Source organism: Betta splendens, chromosome 14 (assembly GCF_900634795.4).
Source record: "Betta splendens chromosome 14, fBetSpl5.4, whole genome shotgun sequence".
Classification (NCBI taxonomy): domain Eukaryota; kingdom Metazoa; phylum Chordata; class Actinopteri; order Anabantiformes; family Osphronemidae; genus Betta; species Betta splendens.
The window spans coordinates 11,170,912-11,188,180 of record NC_040894.2 but is presented as its reverse complement, the minus strand read 5'-3'; the positions used below and the strand labels follow the sequence as shown (position 1 = coordinate 11,188,180).

The following is a 17,269-nucleotide window of genomic DNA, read 5'->3' as shown; positions in this document are numbered from 1 at the left end:
CAAATAATTTTGATCTGTTATTGCTTTTGAAATGAAATGCTACATAATGACAATAATCTATAGAAGGAAAGGCAAAGATCTGCTCCATAGAAGAGAGAAAAACACAAATGAATAATTATGTTTGTGGAAAGAGGAAAACAGTGGAAACAGTGTTTATTAAACCTTTATGACCTGGAGTTCATGGAAAATTCAATCATCCATCTAATGGTTCTATGTCAGTAAATAGCACATATAGGCTCATCACACTGTGGTCCAGGCCTTATGTGTTATAAACTATGTTCATATTATTACCACACTATTTGCTGTTTACTTTGAGGATCTCAAATAGTGAATGGTGATTTAACAGCATTTCGCAGTAATGAAACCAGTGCCTCTGCAATGGAATGAGCGCCTTCAGAGATGCCTGCGTGTGCTGTGTTCAGTAGATTGCACTAATATTCCATCACGGCAGCCCTGGGGAGGATGAAGCTGACTTTGAGAACAGAAAATCGTCCCACAGCCTGAAGGTGATTACACGCCACTGTAATGGTGCCGTTGGAGCGAGGCACAAAAGTTGTGCTGTCACTGTAAGAGTTTTGTGTGTTTTCCATTTATTCCTCCCAACATGGGAGTCAAATAGTTGGTAATGAGGTGCATAAATATTTTTATTATTATAAGTGTAAATGGTGAAACCAGACAAACAATGAGTCAGGAGCTGCTCTAATAACACTAACCACAATCTACTGTAACATGAAGGGAATCCACTGAAAAGCACCTGACATATTTTTATGTATTTAACAATATACCTTAGGATCTTGAGTTAATTTCACTCTAACAGACTAAGGAATGACCATGTGGGACGTTTGCCAGTTCAAGCTTCCGCCACTAGGTGTCAGTGTTGCTGGAGAGACATGAACTCCGAAGGAGACAGGGCGTGAATGCATGATTTCCTGCATCCGCAGCCAGATGGGGCCCGTGCTGCACTGATAAGCAGACTGTTAGGCCACATTAATGTGCTAAAGTACCACAGACCTTAAAGTAGTGACGTGTTGCTGACCCCCCACCTTTAGGTCAGTGGGTCATTGATAGGCCTCATCCTCAATCCTTTTATCCCATTGTGAAGTGCTTGTTTCATTCTTATATTGAGGTCATCTGCATGGAAGACGGATCATCCACTTCCCCTAATTGCTCCCATCTCCTCTCCGTTCAGTTGTATTGGTCGCTGTCCCTCTGGCGGCTGAACTGAATTCAGAAGTTTCAGAATCGGATCTGGCTGCCTGGACTGATTAGAGTATTTTTGGACTAACTGGTGCATCACTTCGATGAGCCAACGAGTCAGTGTTGTGTAAAGAACCAGTCCACAGATCTCCCTGAGCTGCTCCCTGTGTTGGCGTCTCCTCCCCATCTCCTATGCTCTTGCTACTCTGGGCTGTTCTTCTTAGCCCACTGAGCATTTCATGCTGCGCCTCAGGAGACATCTTAGCCAAAGCAGCGTGCTGAGTGATGACCAGCTCGCCTTCACATCACTCTCTAACCTTTTACGGCCTTTTCATAAGCTCCTGTTCAGCTCGTGAGTCTCGAGCTGAAATTGTGAATGTTTCTGAAACATAAAGATAAAAAAAAACACAACCCATGTCATTGGAGATTAGATATTTAAGAAAAACTTTATTTGTGACTTATTAACAAAACACGTTACCAGATTGATGAAATCATAAGAATCACTATTATCACCTTTACAATGATAAGCAGGTGTACAAAAGAAGTTATTAACAGATCTGCACTGTCACAGTCGACTGGTGTGTGTCACCCAGCGACTGAGCAACATTCACTATACACAAGCAGAGAATACATCAACTTTATTTTTTTTATGCCTTTTGAAATATTTTGATGTTTTTTTCCATCTTTTTCTGTCATTTTCTCTACTGGCCAAAGAACAGACATGGAGGGTGAGCAAATGAGTCGGTTTCACAACAGTGTTTGTTTCATCATCATGTTTCAAAGCGTAACACAAGTTTAAGGATTGTTTTTTCTCGTCCCCGAAAAAACGCAAGAGGATAAAAACAGAAAGAAGGCATTTCATCGCATAACACAATAGCATTATGTATATCTAGAAGATTAAATTGATTTTCAACAGGATAAAAAACGTGTGATTATTTCAGGGTCTTCCACAAGTTACTGCTGGCATATACATGTATGTTACTGTATGTATGCGCCTATGGATGAGTGTGGGTCGTTAAGTGTTTTGGTTTTGAGAATGCGTATTAGAGGTATACGTATTCCAATACTCATTTCCCCATGGAAAAAAACATATCTATGTATATATAGTATCTATATAGTATCTGTTTCCTTTGCTTATAACATGCAAACAGCCACTTGGTGATTTGACAGCACAGAAATACACCCGAAGGACGAGGAAGGGGAAGGAAACATGTGCATGGGAGGGATTGAGCCTGGCAGCAGCACCTGCACGCTCCCTGTATGACTGGGAATATGAAAGGGCCGATGCTGTTCCAGTATCTACTGCTTCCATACTCTATCTCTACCACAGGTGTAGATCACCTCTCGGATCGCTGATGCTTCCCAGCCCGGTTTTCTTCCACGTCACCCTCTTCCTGCCACTTATTAGCTGATGGTGTAAGTGGTTTTAGGCAGCTCGGGCTGATCCACTGCCACTAATGGCTCACAGAACAGCTGGATCCCCCACTTCCAGCGTCCAGTTATGGAGCTACGCACTGCATCACAGCGGCCGCCTTTCCCCCACTCCTCCAGCGCCTTTGTCTTGTCTCATTGTATCCAGCACAGCATATTCTCAGTGTTTGATAACCTGTCAGAGGATGTTACGATGCGATGGGTGAAACTGATGTGAGAGATGACAAAGCTGTCAACAACGAGCAATCAGAGGAGTCGCTCTGTGGCTGAAGCACCTAAGTATGTGTGTGTTTGTGTGTGTGTGTGTGTGTTTGTGTGCGTGTGTGTGCGTGTGTGTGTGTGCGTGAAGATGCAAATGCCAACGTGTTGCTGTGTAACAGTCGCACAGTTCATTGAAGGAGAGGAAGCTGTCGTCCAACCGTGTTGATCCGGGGGGAACGGGAGCGGAGCGAGGAAACAGGCAGCGGGCAAGCGAATCCTACAAGCACTGAAGCAGTCGAGGCAACGGTGCAGGGCTTGAAGAACAATTACGCAACATTCAAAGACAGAAGGAGAGGGATAAGGCTTGAACAGAAATGAAGCAACAGGCAACGTTCCTGCCTCCCAAGCATATAATACACTCCCATACTCGGTGGCACCAGCCTTCAGTCTTGGAAGTGGAGATTCCACAAGCGGTTGCGTCTTCTTCTAGCGTATTTGTACAGCTTGCGTGTCTGCATGTGGTGTGTGTCTACACTGTGTGTGTCAGACTGGGTGTGCTGACGCACAGGGGTGGGTTTGGACCCCGTCGACCTGTGCCATACTCTAATAGATGAGGCAAGGCCACGGGCCCGGTTGCATCAGCTGCACGTAGGTTCCCTGGTTCTATTCAAAATGGCCACTGAGCAGCGGCACCACGAAAGACCTGTTACAACAAAACCTCAGGGAACAACTAAGTCGGTAAGCAAGCGACAAAGCAGGTGCAAATGATACAAAGTCACATAATTGCACTCACTAACAATAAAGCAGGATTATTTTTTTCTGCACACAGCAAGTTTTTTTTTCTATCTCTATTTAGCAGTTGCACATTTCGCAACTCGAAGGACCCCTGCAGCGCTTTTGAATGTTTCCGCCCATTTTCTCCACCGTCCATTTAATTTGTCCTATTCTTAACGTGTTTCCTGTCAGTCTGGCTCTGATTGACGCTCTTTGTGACAGAGCGACACCTACTTGACGCCTCGCTTTCAGTCCGGCGTGTCTGCGATTCAGTCGGCATTGTCACTATTCCGCCGTCTCAGCCCATTTATTTCGTGTTAATACGATAAATGAACAATGGCTGTACATAAACACCACCGCTGTGGAAAATACTATTAGTTTGTATGATCATTTGTAGAAAATGGACTAAAACATGCAAAAGAATAGTAAGGTCCTTTAGAAGTCAAATATGGAATCGCACATTTTTGCTTATTCTTTTATCTAATCTACAAATTCATATGGTTTCTCTCCATCAGGACGGGAGTGTTTCTCCCACACTCCAATTTAGTCTCTTAACGAGCTGCAAATAAACCAGCGGAGATGAAGCTGCGGCTCCATCCTCTACTCTGGGAACAAACTTGCGCATAGTTGGTGCAACCCAGTCCAGGTCCTCAGCCTCGCTAATGTGCTATCGTCTTCTGAACCAGAGCTCTTTGTTCTTAAAGGTGCTAATCTCATGGTACATATATTGTGTGTTGCTACTTTTTCGTTTTTATTTCTCGTTTCTTTTTTTATAAAAGACCACATTTTCTGAATTTCAAGGCCTCTGCACTGCTGAAGACAAAAGCCTTGGGTTCATTTGTTCTATTCACGTCACCTCCAGCTACGAGGCTGCATAATGTCAGAGATGCCAACACAGGCAGCCTCCGCTGACAATGGTCAGATACAAATAGGACACCGCTTAAGGTGTCTTTGCTTAATATTATACAAAGGGGGGGGGGCGGGCGGAGGGGCAGCAAATCATGTTTGAATTTGGTCCAGCCTTTAGATAAAGTCTAGCTACTGAGAACATTTGTTTGCCATAAACAGACGTTTATGGGCCACGTGAGCCAAGAGAAAAATGTTTGTTTAGCAAGTTTGCCTGGTGTGTGGAGCCAGGCCTTGTTCTAATGAGGCCACTGTACAATGTCTATGCAATTATGGCGCAAGGAGGCTCCCTCAGTTCTAGAATGTGTATTTGGCTTTTGTTTTAAATTCTGGCTCTGAAATTGGTATGATGGTCGGTCGGTAGCACCTCTCTCATCTATTCCTCTCCCCCGTCATCCTTCCCTTTATCCTTCTTGTCCTTCTTGTCCTTCTTCTTTTTCTTTTTCTTCTTGGCCTCCTCCTTCTTGCCGAAGCTTATGAAGTCGCCTTTGTCGTCCACGGGGCCGGGGTCATGGCGGATGGAGATGATGGCCGGGGATCCGGGGATGATGAAGGCTTCGGGGGGGATCTCCCCGGGCTTCAGGGGCTGAGGAGGGCCGTAGCCTTGTCCGGCGCCATATTTGAAGTGCCAGCTGTTGCTGTTGACACCAGCACCTACTGGGGGAGAGAGCTCCCCACCACCCTCACCATCTACACGGGCATGAAGAGAAAACGGAAAGAAGATTCAATCATCATTATAGCTGCGGAGATTTCTTAAAAGAACCTTGATATTTTGGGAAAATTGTGCTAAAATAATATTAACCCACAGCCTCAAGGACAAAACTGAAGATGTGAGAAACACTGAGCCTATTGCACCATTTACAATTCAGCAGTATCTGGTTTTGATTATGCTTCGCAAAATCATTGGGAAAAATAGAGAAGAGTGTTCAGTAATATTGTAGTTACTCCAAAGATGTGAACGTGCTCAGTAGTTCCTTGTATTTTGCAGACTTTCAGCATCTCTGACAAGGGAGCGACAGCAAATCAGCCCAGACTGGAGGGGGCGAACCTTCCAACCACAGGGATGTTTAACTTGCCAATGTGATGTCTATTTGTACGTTGGCAGCACCGTAATCCTACTGGAATGGGAAGCCAGAGAAAAGGATTCAAGCCTTAATGCACAAGCGTGGATGTGACAGAGGAAGGAAATCAGACAGCGAGCCAGAAGAGAAATACTGGAAGACGTGATAAAGCATGGGATGCGAATGGGGTGAAAATCTGAACGTTGGGGTCCAAAGGTTGTTGATGCTTAGGTTGAGAAAAATAGAATGAAAGATGTAGATGGAAAGAGAGAGAGAGAGAGAGAGAGAGAGAGAGAGAGAGAGAGAGAGAGAGAGAGAGAGAGAGAGAGAGAGAGAGCTCCAGTAAGAAAGAAGGGGGTGGGCCGGTTTTGCAGACACGGTGCTCTCAGGCCTACACCAGTTCCCTCTGCGCTGACCTACTTTCAGTCTGGATTTTATTTAGATCAAATACAGGCCGTTTCAAAAAAAAAAATCTGTTTGATTTCCCTTTGTAGGCTATTTATGACATTGGCGGAGTGCTGAAGTGGTTTCAACCAGCGTCCCATGGCGAAGGACGCTATTTTGAAAACGCACGCTGGCCATACGCACAGTGTCCCAACGAGCCCTGGAAATGAGTTCAGCCTGAGAGGACATCACGTGTGATCTGTGGGGGGAGTGGATGCGGTGGACATCGGCACCCAGGTCGGACGCAGCGCTGCATCTGGTCACACGGCCGCAACGCGCCGCACAATCCAGGACAAAAAATTAGACCTATTCATATTTAACATGCAAGCAACATGCGAGCTAGAATCGTTTTGCTCATGTTACAGGTCTTTAAGGGCAGAACTGACCTGTGTGATTCAGCTTGTTGCTGATTAGCCAGTGTCAGATGATCCTATGTTACCATTAGTGGCGCCAGGGCTCTAATGCTATAACGCTGCTCTGTTTCCGAGGATTATGACATTTGATGGTGTGCTGTGTCCGTCTGCATTTAATCTGGGTATTAAACCCAGGAGGAGGTTGGACTATTCAGAATGCATCCCATTCGCACGCCAGCAGCGGCTGGAGAGGGAAGATAGCTTCCCGTGTGGAGGAGGAGAACGGTGCTGAGATAAACAAGTCCATAGAATGAAGAAGACGTGCTGCCAAGCAGAGAACGCGAGCACCTCCAGCCGCCACTGGAAATGATGCTCCTGCCTCCATTTTCTGAACTGACACACCATTTCCTTCACCCATACCTGCTGCTGTTACTGAGCCACTCGATATATTTTTAGTCAAGTGCTTGTTGGATATCAAACGGCCTTTATTTAGCCACAGTCTTCTCTCACTGCATTTTGTTCATTTAGGCCATGCTAACGTCCTGTATCTGTCCCATATGTGGCTCCGCTGGCCTTTGATTACCTGCCGGCTTTAGAGCGGCTCCCTCTGCATCATCCGCGCACGGCACCTAATCAAGTGAATACTGTCTCCCTGTCTCCGGACATCAGGCCTCTCCGCTCCGGCTGTGACACAGCCAAACTTCTGACGCTGTTAATTAGAATTCCTCGCCGAGGTACTAATCTGAGATAATTACGTGCGAGCGTGTGCATGCGAAAAGCTCCTTCACAATGAGCAGGTCATGTCACAGCCTGGATGGAGCTGGTGCCGCTGCGACTCCACGCTACTGTTTGCAACACGGAGGATTATTTGTAAGTCTGGCTCCATGTTAGCGGATATACAGCAGCAGACGTGTGTGAAATGGATTAATGCGGAGCGGCTGGTAAGGAGGACAGCATGGCGGCTTGGGAGGAGGTTACCATGACACCTGATTTACATACGTGGGTGTCTGAGGCCTCGTTCCGTGCAACACCACGTCCTACATTTGAAGTAGGCTACGCTATTTTCTGTCGAGTCCGAGATGTGGAACGATTCCGATAAGTGGAATCTGACAGCTGTGCAGCGCTCTTGTAAATATATATTCAGCACATAATAATCTGCAGTAGACTGTTCTTCCTCCAAATTACTGCGTGCCCTCCTTTTCTTTCCTAATACCTGCCCTTGTTGCGTCCCCTTCCCGTTTGTGCTCCATTCTAACCCCCCCCACCATCACCACCACACTTCCATTCAGAGATATGGACGGTTGCCATGGAAACTGCCTTCGCCCACTCCCCGCCGACGGAGGGTGCGGCTGCTGCAGCAATCTCTCCGTTAGAGAGTGTTGCCAGGCAACAGATCACATGGTGTTCCCTAGCAACAACACTACTGCAGGAACCTGCCAATTCTCTTAACCTTTCTCTTTCTCCATCCCCCCACACCTCACTTTTTTTCCTTCATCCCCCCCGTGCATCTCCTCTGCTCTTCATCTCTACAATTACTTTAAATGTCTGTCTTTTTTAATCAAGGCATTCTCTTATTACTGGTAATAGCTTCTCTTCCCCTCTGGCTTCACACAAATGTCTCCTCATGCCTCACCACGGGTCACTTACATAAACCCTGTTTTGAGGTTGCCGCATTTAGACGGATCACGGCGTATCGGACAAATTCGTCTTGAAAACAATCCAGAGCAGATGTGAAAATGTGTCAGCGCAACCTGCAATCCAGCCCGAGTCTGTGCCACTGAGCCATCCCAATGGAAAGCTGCCCCGCTAGACGTTCAATATGGCGTGCAATCTGCTAAAAGACAATATTGGCCAGACCATCAGCATCGCGGCGAAAGACAGACATCCCTATGCAGAAACACTGGGAGCAGCTGGAATCTCCCGCTACTCTTTTCCACAGATGTTTTCTGTCAGACAGTAAGAAATAATCTGTCGCCGACCCGCCAAGTGACTGACTGACACCCCCCCTCCCCCTTGAGTCTCTACCTGTGTTTGAATTCCTGCAGCGAGACAGGAAATCGATGAATGCAAGCGGGGGCTGAAAGGGGGGGGGGGGCATCGCAATGTTCCAAACACTGTCTCGAGTTGGTGGTAACAAAAGTTTCCTAATCACAAACGCAGTTCCATTTTTCATTTTTTTCTGCAAACGCTGCAGCATTCCCGCATGATCGGTGCCTCCGAGCTCGTTAGCTTTCTGGGAATGATGAGTCACAGGTCATTTTCAAGACCAGCTGTGTTTATGCTTCGTCGCCAAATAGTTTCTTATCAAATCCGGCTGCCTCCCTCCCTCCGTCCTCAGCGCTGCACGCTGCTCCAGCCTTTATGGGCGGATGCAGTTGTTTATTTGTGGCTCTGCACAAGGGCTGCAGGCGTTCGACGTCTCAGCAAAGCCCCGTCTAAAAGCCACGATTGTACAGTAGGTATTCAATTCTGTCAAAGCCTCTGCTTTTTTTTTTTTTTATCGAACAAAGGTTAAATTAAAATAAACTCAACATAATTAATCCAGAATATGAAAAAGAAATGGCCTGTTCAGAGATTGGTGTCATTCTTCCTGTGCCTTGAAGAGGCTGCTGGTTCTAGGATTAGACACCAGGGTGGCATCAGGCTCCTCATCGAGGCGCAGAGGAGAAATCAAGGGCACTTAAGGCTTAAGTCCATGGATACAGACATGGTACTCTGCAGTCTAACCACACAAACGCAGCTATGTTTGGTAGAAATGAGTGGAGCCGGGAGTGAGAAGAACTGAAAGCAATTATGTGTGAAGGCACAAACAAATGTTTTCTCAGAACCTTTGTCCTGTTTCATCATTTTGTGTAACAATATTGCTCAATGCATGTATAACTGACCTGCCTTCGGCATTTGTTGGATACTCACATGGCTAACAGGACATTTTCCTAAGCTTTGGGACACTTAATTATTGTCTCGTGAGCCATTTTCCCACCCACCTGCAGCGCTGGACACGGTGGGCCAGTTCTGGACCAGCATGCCTTGGGCTCCCTGCATCACGGAGGATTCCTCCATGTGGACCGAACTGAAAAAGTCAGGAAACATCCAAATAAATGCACAGCAATTACAGATGCTCGCCAAATATTTTAAACCAATACAAACCCTGACGCTGCAGTAGTGTTTATTATCTCAGCTCCCTGTATGAAGCTCTGTTACCATCTGTGTGAACTCACTGGACCAGCGCATGCTGCCGTGGTAGTAAACGAGGAAGCAGGTGGGACTTTTTAACACACAACTTATTCAGTTTAGTCTTTTCTACTCTTTTACTTCCTCTAACAGATACAGTGAACCTCAACGCATTCATTGGGCATTTGGAGCTGAGACTGCAGCTGCTTCATGTGACAGCAGGAGTTCAGAAGTACAAGATTATTTAAACTGAAATACTATAATGTGGAGAAATCCATTTATGTTGCTTTGCTGCTGCATTAGATTTGATTGATCCAACAAACAGCATAAAACGAAGACACGTCCAAGTCTGCAGCTTCCACTGTGGGCAAACCTCTTTCACCCCCATACAATAATAATGAATATAGCTTACTGTATAGGAAGACCTACCCTGACTGCAATGCAGCACATTTAGCCTCCGTACTGTTGCAGCGCACTATTTATGCTGAGGAGGGATTTGTCTCGAATATGAAACGGCCGCGTTTCACGCGTTTGCATATGCAGAGATGGATGTTGGATGCGTATGAGTGCGACTGGTGTTCTCTGCACAGAGCAATTACACAGGGAATGTGGGTCAGTAGCGTCAGTGCTACAAGCTGTGTGCAGTGTGAGACATTAGCGGTGGGGTTAAGTGTTAATGCGAGCTGTCTCTGTGTCTGGGCCTGTTACAGGCGCTGCCATCTTGGAGACGGCAGCGGCAAATTGCAGCGATGATTTATGTTAATCCATGTCATGTTACAGTGACTTGATGACATGATGCACATTATGATAGCCTCCACGCCACAGAAATGAACACTAATATGCAATTAAATCCAACTTAGACAGAGCAGAAGACTGCACAACTGAGCAGAAAGCATTGTTAGCATGAAATTAGCAAAAATTCAGCAGACGCGGAGGAGAAACTCATTAGTCTCTGACATCCATATTTTGCATATCAGATTAGCAAAACACCTCACTACACACGCCAAAATAAAAGCACACTTATTTCTGCTTGTGCGTCCATTGGATTTCAGAGTTTGTCGTAGCTAATGAGAGAGCTTTCCTATTCAGATACGCTGCGTTTGGGAATCCTGGAAGGGAACAAACATATGAAACATAATGCAAATACAAAATCACTGTTTTGAAGGAATAATTAAAGTCAGCCTCAGCTTCAACATTCATATAGACACAAAATTAAACAGATGCATGTATGTGTTTGCATGCGGTACAGTTACACATGCAGACACTGATGCGTGTGTGCATCTAATAATCTCAGAAAGGTCATAGTCAGCTCGTTTGTCCTTCATGCTTCCTGCTTAAAGTCTGCAAGTGGGGAACTGTGGAAGGGATGCTCTGAATGTAGATGACCTATATAGTATTACACTGCAGAGGAGGAGCGCTACGCTTCCCCTGACGGGAGCTGGACGGGGCTTTTCCCTGAGGAAAAGAGTGGAGTTGGGATTTAAACAGGTGCTGAGGAGCCACTAATGGTCATGTCTGATGATGATCAGATATTGACCAGTGGGTCATTTTAAGAATGTTTATGCAGAACGGCTTTTATTTGCTTAAAAATGCCACACATTGCAGCTGTGGTAAGTACAACGTAGTCACAGTTGCTGCACAGTACTAGTCGTAGACATTGTCAATAACGGGAACATTCATCTGGATGATCAAATGTTGTAAAAGAGTTAAAGATGTAAAGTGCTTACCTCTGCACCCCTGCCCTCAAAGATGCAGAATATCGCCAGTCAGCATTTGGAGCTTTCGGCTGAGAGAAGAGGTAGAGAGAGAGAGAGAGAGAGAGAGAGAGAGAGAGAGAGAGAGAGAGAGAGAGAGAGAGAGAGAGAGAGAGAGAGAGAGAGAGAGAGAGAGAGAGAGAGAGAGAGGGTAAAGAAGAAAAGAGAAAGATGGACACAGGGAGGGGGGTGAGTTCAGTTTGATCTCATACTGCACAGTGCATAGGCAGGCTGGGCCATGGTCTCATCAATTAATCATGTTACACTTCCCAGCTCAGCTCCGGACGTGGTAGCGGCACTGCAGTGTCCCCACTGCAAGCACACACGCACACGCATACATATTGATAACCACACAAGGACTTCAGAAAGGGCAGTGACTGAAAGCCACATTGACGGGTCTTTGAACAGCCTCTCACTTTGTGAGTCAATAAAAGTGAGAGCTGAGAGAGTCCTGCCCTTTGCCTGCGTGTTGGTGTTTAAACAGAGCGGTGTGTTTGTGTCGGACTGGACTGAATTGGTGTGCACCTGAAGACCCTGCTCGAAAACCCCGAGGAGCCATTGGTTAAATGACGAGCTATCGTCACCGTGGCAACCGCATCCTATCCTTCCCGTCAGTATTAGCTCAGGTTGCAGAGTGATCATATACATTACCTAAACCTCGAGACATTACCAGAGATACATTTAGCTGATGATGCTTTGAGCTTGAAGTGAATCTCATAGGCCGACTTTTTAATGAGCAAAGCGTTCCTGATCATTAATTATATCCAAGCTTTGATGATTATGTTCCACATGAGGAGCTACTGTACTACATGAAATGACTGTGAATGTTTGTATTACAGCTAATGCTAACGTCTCAGCATCACGCAGGCTGCATCCTCACATTTATCAAGAACAGTGAACAGCATGACAATCCCCAGTTTGGTTCACATGGGAGTATTTTCTGCTGGTAGACCCAGACTCAGTGAGTAAATCTAATTTTCAGGGCTGAGGAACACGGGCTGGAGGTTAATTCCATTTACACTGCTACACTTGTCTCCATAAGAGCTGTTTTTGTTCTCATTTTAGTATAACTAATGCACCAGGACAGGAACATGGTAATGGGTGAATCTTCTGATAATGAAGATTATGCAGCCAGAGAATCCAGAGGTAAAACCACAACCTCCATGTCCTCATTTGGGTCCATACTCAATAAACAGCTAGCAGGTGCTGATATACTGTATTTAGTATTTACTGTACATCTAACAACTACTAGATACAATAAACTAAGGACACGGGCAAAACAAATGCCTCATGCAGGTCCTCCACAACAACTGGACCAGCGGTGGTTTAATCTGGCAAATTAACCTCAACTGCTCCAGAGAAACTGTTTAGTTTCTCTCTTTCTCAAGCAAGTAATGAGCAAGTGGCAGAGACCCCATGACCTGTTCTTGGTGTGGATGTGATGACAACTTCAAACTGAAACACAAATCTCTGAATCATCAGAAATTACACAGGAGCACTGGAAAGCATCGGGGCTGACACTAATGCAGAGTGAGTGCTGAGCTGGGCTGGGCTCCGCTGGGTGACTGTGGCGGAAACAAAGGGAATGAGGCCTGAAAGAACTCAGCTGATTGCTGGAGGGGATCAAAAGCTGTCATTCAGGAAAATTATCAACCCTGCAGGAACATATTACAGAGACAAAATTCTGGTATTAGCCTACAAATCCGTGTTTAGTCTGGACTTAAGGGGTCTGGAATTAAATTTACAGCGCGATTTAGGGCACGGTGAAATAAAATAAGAACATAACTCACCTCTGGGCAGATCTGCAGCGAGGCGTCGGGCATGCTCAGCCGGCGCACAAACCCGCTACCACTGGTGAAAAAGCGGTCGGCTCCGCTGCCCCAGGTGCCGCTGATGGGGCGCCCCGTGTTGTAGAACATGAAGGTGTCGCTGCCGGAGGTGGCCGTGAGGCAGGTCTTGTAGCAGTAAGTCTTAGTCAGGGAGCCGTTCCCGCGCACCTCGATGTAGTGGGGCTCCACTTTAAGGTCTCTGCGAAGCACCACGTTGTTGTTGGGCTGCCCTCCGGCCGCGCCGCCGCCGCCGCCGGCCCCGCCGGCGCTCACGCTGCTGCTGCCGCCGTCCGGGGGAGGCTTCTGGGACACGCAGCAAGGGGAGCAGGACCCGGGCTGGGTGCAGTAGGCGTGGCAACGGACGATGGCCAGCACCACCACGGTGACCAGGAAAACAAAGGTGGTGGCACTCAAGGCCACGATCAAGTAGAGGGTCACGTTGGAGAACAGCAGGGTGCTGTGAGGCCGGATGATCCTCTTGGGATCCGGAGCCACTTTGGGGGGCACCTCCATCACCGCCACGTTGATGGTGGCGGTGGAGGTGAGCGCGGGCTGCCCGTGGTCCTTCACCACCACGGTGAGAGCGAAGGAGGTGGAGTTGTCCTCCAGGATCCTCCGAGTGGTCCTGATCTCACCCGTGTGCTCGTGCACCTTGAACAGGTCCAGGTCGGTGGCCGTCTCCAGCACGTACACCAGCCAGGCGTTGGGCCCGGCGTCCGCGTCGTACGCCGCCACTTTGGTCACCAACACCCCGGGCTCCGTGTTCTTCTGCACCGTCTCCAAGGAGCGCGTGCCGTTGCCGGGAGGGCTCACTATGAGCGGCGCGTGGTCGTTCTGATCCATGATGTAGATGTAGACGGTGGCGACTCGGCTGAGCGGAGGAATGCCCCCGTCCTGGGCTTTGACCTGGAAGTGAAACTCTCTGAGTGACTCATAGTCGAAGGCTCGCAGCGCATACGCCTCCCCCGTGTCGGCCTTAACGGACACATAGGAAGTGACGGGGATGCCGTGGTTGTTGTCGTTGAGCACCGTGTAGGTGATGCGGGCGTTCTCCTTGATGTCGGCGTCTTGCGCCTTGACGGTGCACAAGGAGGCGCCGGGGGCATTGTTCTCGGCCACGTACACCGTGTACGACGTCTGCTCGAAGCGCGGCGGGTTGTCGTTGACGTCGGCCACGTCCACCTGGATGGTCTTCTGAGAGGAGAGGGGGGGGTTCCCTCCGTCCGTGGCACTCAGAGTGACGTTGTAGGCATCGGTGGTCTCGCGGTCCAGGAAGGCTGAGGTAACCAGGGTGTAGTAATTTCTGAATGACTTGATCTTGAAGGGGAGGCCCGCTGGGATCTCTAAGCTCACCTGCTTGTTAGCACCGGAGTCTCGATCGGTGACGCTAATGAGGGCCACCACCGTGTCGGCGCGGGCGTCCTCCCTCACTGGGCTCGACAGGGACGACAACACTATCTGAGGGACGTTGTCGTTCACGTCCACCACTTCCACCACCACCTTACAGTGCGCTGCCACAGCCCCGGGTCCCTTGTCCATGGCCTGGATGTACATCTCATAGGAGTTGGTCTCTTCATAGTCGACATTGCTCCTCACTCTTATTTCCCCCGTGTTAGTGTCCATGCTGAACATCTGCCTCACTCGCTCCGGAGTGTAGCTGCTGAAGGAATAGTACACCTCCCCGTTAGTGCCCTCATCCAGATCAGTAGCATTGAGTTTAATTACCAGGGTGTCTTTGGGTGAATTTTCCAACAGCTTCACCTTGTACACTGAGCTGTCGAACAAGGGGACATTGTCATTTGAATCCAGGACGCGGACGTTGATCTTAGCCGTGCCCGTCTTCTCTGGCGACCCACCGTCCACAGCACTTAGAATTAACTGGTGGTAAGGCGTCTGCTCGCGATCCAGCGGCTTTTTGAGCACGAGCTCGATGTGCTTTGTATTCAGGGAGGGCTTGTTAGACACCAACGCGAAATGGTCGTTTGCGCTGAGTTGATATATACGAACTGAATTGGACCCAATATCTGGGTCCTCCGCGTTTTCAATCGGGTACCGAGACCCCGGCAAGGCGGATTCTGTGATTTCCAGTTGATACTCGTCTCTGGGGAACTGCGGCGCGTTATCGTTGGCGTCCACGATCTCCACCTCGACGTGGTGCACCTCAGTGGGGTTTTCGACCATCACCTCCATATTAATGAGGCAGGTGCTGGATAAGTCGCACAGCGCCTCCCGGTCGATCCTCTCGCTCACCAGCAATTTGCCATTTTTGGGGTTGACAATCACGTAGCGTTTGCCGCTGTTGGAGGTTACCTTAATCTTTCGGGCGGCGAGCTTTCGAATATCCAGCCCCAAGTCATGCGCCAGATCGCCGACCAGTGCCCCATTTTCCAGTTCTTCCGTAATAGAATAACGCAATTGTCCGAACGAAAGGCCACAAAATAAGGAAAATATCACAAAACAAAAAGGCACAGTATTCCCTATCCAGTTGCATATCCCCGCCACAGCCATTGCAAGCTCATAGGATCCGCATACGGATTAAACGCAGCCTTCCGCCTTTTTAGCTTGCAGTATCTCGCATCCCAGCACCTCATTAAGGTGGGCTAATTGGTCTCCCGGTGAATGAAACAGCAGCTCGTCCATGGCGTTACCCGGCGGAGGTGAATCCTCTCCAGCGCACCCATATTTTCTTTGTCCGCGATGCGCTTTTTTGTCTCCAGTGCGCGCCGCTGACGGGTGTGTTTCCCTGCCGCCGGAGCCGCGAGAGCTGTCAAGGCGGTTGAAATCGGGCGACGTGTTACCGGAAGAAAGAGAATGGGCCCTTCAAAATAAAGCAAAGCCGGCTCTTGTCCAGTGGTAGGCAAAGCTGGACGCTTAAAGCCGCGGGGCTGAGGCCTGTCTGGTGTTTCCTGAAGCCAATTTATAAAATGACACAGTCTGTTGGGCGAGCATTTATTCCTAACTTTACTTTTAGCCAATGTAAAAAAGGTACAATCACACACTTTTGTAATTATCTAATCTATCTAATGAATTGTTTTATCATTTATCACACGAGACACGTTTTGGTTAGAAGTTTTTTTTTCTCTGGAACCCAACAAAGACCACGTGCTGCAAATATCCTCAAAAACGATTTATTTTGAAGGCGGTGCGCGTGGTCGTGTTGTTTAATGCAGCTGACTTCACGTCGAAGGGACAGTTTCCCACCCTAGCGCGCGCTCAGACTCCGGCGCTCTCCAATGTGGCGCAGGTCCCCTCCTCCCTTTCCTGCCAGTTCTCGCTTCTCATCTTTCCATTGCGATATGGGTGTAGAGTCTGGGAGCTAATGGACGACCAGCACTTAAATGCGCCTCCAGAAAAAAAGAATAAAAAATGCATCCGCAAAAAGAACGTTTCATTTACTAAGTGACACAATTCATTCATTAATACACTGCGCGGCACATGGACGCAAAATCACTCATACTGAGAATATAACCCGATTTATGTAATACGCGCAATTGTATTTACTACTTGCTCCTAATTGCACTGTTGCTCACAGAGGCAGACAGAGGCTGACGGGCAGAACGTTCAGCCTCGCCCTTGACCCCAGGACAAAAGCTAAAAGAATAAACGCGGCCGCAGCCACAGACGCGTGTTCGGCGACTCGCTTGTGTGTGTGTGTTTTTTTTTTTCCTCCTTTGTCTATACAGAAGTCGGAAGGGTGCTTAATGTGCCGGTAGCCATTCTGCGGCGCAGCCTACCGCATGGGGAGCATTTGAGGCAAGGCGCAGCGGAAAGAACGCATTGCACTGACAATCACAACCTTCCATCCGCATGGATCCCTGTCAGTGGCAGACCTCAGACTGTCAGGTCACATAATCGTATTTAACATGCCTGTGGTGGATCCCATAAAGCGGGGCTCTCGTTTCCTGTTCAAAGTATACCCCGAAGAGGAACATGGTAGGTTCATGTGCAGGCACAGTAACGCGACTGCTGTCCATGAACATCTATTTTATCAAAAAAATAGATAAATGTGTGGGTGTGTAAATGTCAATGCAGTTGTTCTACAGAAACCAGTAAGCTGCCTTGTTAAATCGTTGCATAACATTTTATCAACTGAGAAAAGAAACACAAGATGAAAACATTTTTTAAAAATATGTATCACTCTTAATCAA

The 17,269-nt window shown here is 47.8% G+C and overlaps 1 protein-coding gene across 1 annotated transcript; it reads right to left on the bottom strand.

The window, feature by feature from the left end:
• Positions 1–1,617: 1,617 nt before the first annotated feature.
• Positions 1,618–15,902, bottom strand: LOC114869274 (protocadherin alpha-C2-like). The gene is made up of 4 exons (XM_029173345.3): positions 13,083–15,902; positions 11,266–11,324; positions 9,352–9,437; positions 1,618–5,199 (listed from the first exon to the last, which is right to left on the bottom strand). The coding sequence occupies exons 1-4, from the start codon at positions 15,627–15,629 to the stop codon at positions 4,886–4,888; spliced, it is 3,006 nt and encodes a 1,001-aa protein (XP_029029178.1). The 5' UTR covers positions 15,630–15,902; the 3' UTR covers positions 1,618–4,885.
• Between the last annotated feature and the right edge of the window lie 1,367 nt (positions 15,903–17,269).

What these genes read in the sequence shown, in the direction of transcription:
- LOC114869274 (XM_029173345.3), bottom strand. Translation starts at nt 15,629, where the DNA reads ATGGCTGTGGCGGGGATATGCAACTGGATAGGGAATACTGTGCCTTTT. An exon ending in TTGAGGGCAGGGGTGCAGAG is followed by an intron (nt 9,438 to 11,265) that starts GTAAGCACTTTA and finishes TGACTTTTTCAG; the next exon opens with TTCGGTCCACATGGAGGAAT. An exon ending in CACCGTGTCCAGCGCTGCAG is followed by an intron (nt 5,200 to 9,351) that starts GTGGGTGGGAAA and finishes ATGCCCGTGTAG; the next exon opens with ATGGTGAGGGTGGTGGGGAG.